Source organism: Miscanthus floridulus, chromosome 2, assembly GCF_019320115.1.
Source record: "Miscanthus floridulus cultivar M001 chromosome 2, ASM1932011v1, whole genome shotgun sequence".
Classification (NCBI taxonomy): domain Eukaryota; kingdom Viridiplantae; phylum Streptophyta; class Magnoliopsida; order Poales; family Poaceae; genus Miscanthus; species Miscanthus floridulus.
Genome location: NC_089581.1, coordinates 144861889 through 144865211, shown reverse-complemented (window position 1 = coordinate 144865211; position 3323 = coordinate 144861889). Strand labels below are relative to the sequence as shown.

Sequence of the window (3323 nt, the reverse complement as noted above, 5' to 3'; positions counted from 1 at the left end):
GCCAGGCGAAAAAATACTGTTCGCTGATTTGTTACGAGAGAAAACCATTGTACGATGATGATAAGCCATGGTTGTTAAGTTCAAGCGACGTATACTCCTCGACATGTACAGTACTAGGAGTTGGGATTGCCTGGGCAGTACAACGGCATGTTCGCTGGTTAGTTTTTGGGCTGATAAGTCTGAGTGGTACTAATTTATTGTGAGAAAACAAATATTGTTAACTGACTAATAAGCTGTGACTGAAATCAATAGAAGACGCCAAGTGTACAAACGTACAACGCAACCTGGGCACTGAGAAAGAAAATAATTTGTTGAAGCAGCAAGCCAACGACCGACATTCTCAGACACATTTATTAACATTCTAGAGGGATCAGTTTTATAAATAAATACCGTAAAAGGCATAGAGCGGTCGATGCTAGTTTTTATACCTATTAATTTTTATAAACACTGCATATAGAAATTATTTCTAATAGATAGTTTATTCGGAATAATTTTTTATTCAATCACATATATTCTCTTTTCATTATCTATCAATCATATCCTTTTATGTCTTGGTTTTCGTGTGGACATGATTTTTAACTTAAACTCAGTTTTTATGATTTTTGTTCTCTCTTTAATAATTATCTTATCATATTAGTAAAATGTTTAGATGATAGTATGATTAATGTTTATAGAAACATTGAGAGTGCCATGTGCAGTTAAAAACTCTGGCAAAACACCTGTTACACACAGAGATAAAATAAAGACCCGGCACCAAACATGTGAGCACGAGACACGCATGGACCGTCCCCGGACGAGGAAGGCCGGGGCTCCCATGGCAGCAAGAAAACAAAGGTTATCCCGTACTAAGGAAGAGAGACTAGCATCCATCGCCATCCCCACACCCAACACCACACTCAAAAACCTCTGCAGCTGCTATCTCCAACAACACCACATAAAATATAAAACCTATTTTTATTTTAGATAACGTTATAAGCAAAAGGTTCAATATTTATTCGGCATCTTCTCCAACAACAAGACCCAAAACAGAATTCTTTCTGTAAATAAGTTTTTATGAGAGAGGATATTCATATCGGGTAATCCAAAATAGGTCTCCCATATAGGTACTCTGTTGGAGGTTGATTTTAGACCTCTCACTATCTATTTTGGGTTTGTGTCTTTTTATTGGAGACGCCAAGAAGACCCACACCCAAAATAAATAGTGAGAGATCTAAAATTAGTCTTCAACAGAGTATCTGTACGGAAGATTTATTTTAGGTTGCCTAAGAGACGCAACCTAAATATGGATATTATCTCTCCTGAAAACCTATTTACAGAAAGGATTCTCTTTTAGATTTCGTTATTGAAGAAGATGTTGAATAAGTATTGAATCTTTTGTCTGTAACACTATCCAAAATACGAATGTGTCTTGTATTTTAGATGGCGTCGTTGGTTAGCAAACAAACCGGCAGGCAAGTACAGCAGACATGCGTCCCCATCCGTGATCCTACTATCCCACTACTTACTACAACCCTCTCCCCCACCGTCACTGTTCCGGCCGCCTCTCTCCCAGCAAATCCCACTTCCCCCTTCCCCAGCCCACAGCTCCAGCTGGCCTCTCTCCCTCCCTCCCCTCCGCGCCGCTGGAACATCGCGCTGAGCCCGCCGTCTCGCGAGGAGGCATCGACCAGCGCGGTAGCATTTAGGAGGAGGAAGGAGGAGGGGAAGGTTGTAGCTTGTTGACAAGGGTTTAGCTAGGCGGGGAGGGGCGAGATGAGCATGTACGGGAGGGACCCGTGGGGCGGGCCGCTGGAGATATGCCACCCCGACTCGGCCACGGACGACGACCGCAGCCGGAACCTGGACATCGACCGGGGCGCGCTGTCGCGGACGCTCGACGAGACGCAGCAGAGCTGGCTGCTGGCGGTGCCCGGGGACCAGGGCCGCAAGAAGAAGAAGTACGTCGACATCGGCTGCCTCGTCGTCAGCCGCAAGCTCTTCGTCTGGACGCTCGGGGTGCTCCTCGCCGCCGCCGTCTTCGCGGGGGTCGTCGCCGGGATCGCAAAGGCCATCCCCAGGCGCCACCGCCCGCCGCCGCCGCCCGACGACTACACAGTCGCGCTGCACAAGGCGCTCATGTTCTTCAATGCCCAGAGATGTGAGTAGTAATAACTCTGTTTCTTTTGGGGTTTTGCCATTGCGTGGGTGGAGTGTTGCAAAGATTTTTTTTTTTTTTTTTTTTGTGTGTGTGTGTGTGTCCGTGATGGCGCCGCTGTGTTTGAAATAGCGGGCTCAAGGTCGTCTCCGCTGATTCGAGAAATCTATGCCTTGCTTTGAGAAATTTGTGTGCCAAAGATTGATTTCTAAGACATTTTTCCTTAATAGAATAGGGAATATCAGTTTTCTGTGCTGTTTCTTCTAGTTTGTGGATGCCAAAGTTTCAACATTTTTGGGATCTCTTCTAGTGATTTGCAACGCCGGTTCAAAAGACGGGATTTAAGGCGTTTTTAGCTAGGTATACCATACCAAGAGCCTCCAGGTTTTAGATGGTTATAAACTGCATTGTAAACAGTGATTTCTCAGTATAAAAGTCACATTTCGTTGACATCTTCGATGTTCAATTTGCTGCAGCTGGGAAGCTTCCGAAGCACAACAATATACCATGGCGTGGTAACTCTTGCATGAAGGACGGACTTTCTGACCCTGCAGTCCGGCGAAGCCTGGTCGGCGGGTACTATGATGCTGGGGACGCTGTCAAGTTCAATTTCCCAGCTGCCTTCTCCATGACCCTCCTCAGCTGGAGCGTCATTGAGTACAGTGCTAAGTACGATGCTGTCGGGGAACTTGGCCATGTCCGTGACATTATCAAGTGGGGGTCAGACTACTTCTTGAAGACCTTTAATTCCACAGCCGATAGCATTGATCGTGTCATTGCGCAGGTAAAATTTTCATCTCAAATAGGATGTATTTGGAGTTGTGTTCTTGCCTGTTGCCACCAGGTCATTGCTAATCTGAATTATGGAGGGTGCAGGTGGGAAGTGCTGCAACTTCGCCTGGTTCCACACAGCCCAATGATCGTTATTGTTGGATGAGGCCAGAGGACATTGACTACCCACGTCCAGTGGTTGAGTGCCACGCTTGTTCAGATCTTGCTGCTGAAATGGCTGCAGCATTAGCTGCAGCATCGATTGTATTCAAGGACAATAAGGCTTACTCACAGAAGCTTGTACATGGTGCTACCACTCTCTTCCAGTTTGCAAGGGAACGGCGTGGGAGGTATAGTGCAGGTGGCTCAGATGCTGCAAAGTTCTACAATTCAACCAGTTACTGGGATGAGTTGTGTG

The 3323-nt window shown here is 46.0% G+C and overlaps 1 protein-coding gene across 1 annotated transcript in view; it reads left to right on the top strand.

Moving 5' to 3' along the window:
- The first annotated feature begins 1520 nt into the window (after window positions 1–1520).
- Window positions 1521–3323, top strand: part of LOC136537211 (endoglucanase 9-like) — a 4763-nt gene continuing 2960 nt past the window's right edge. The window contains exons 1-3 of the mRNA XM_066529258.1: window positions 1521–2137; window positions 2611–2918; window positions 3011–3318. Coding sequence (XP_066385355.1) covers window positions 1753–2137; window positions 2611–2918; window positions 3011–3318 — 1001 coding nt within the window. The 5' untranslated portion in view covers window positions 1521–1752. The remainder of the gene's footprint in view (window positions 2138–2610; window positions 2919–3010; window positions 3319–3323) is intronic.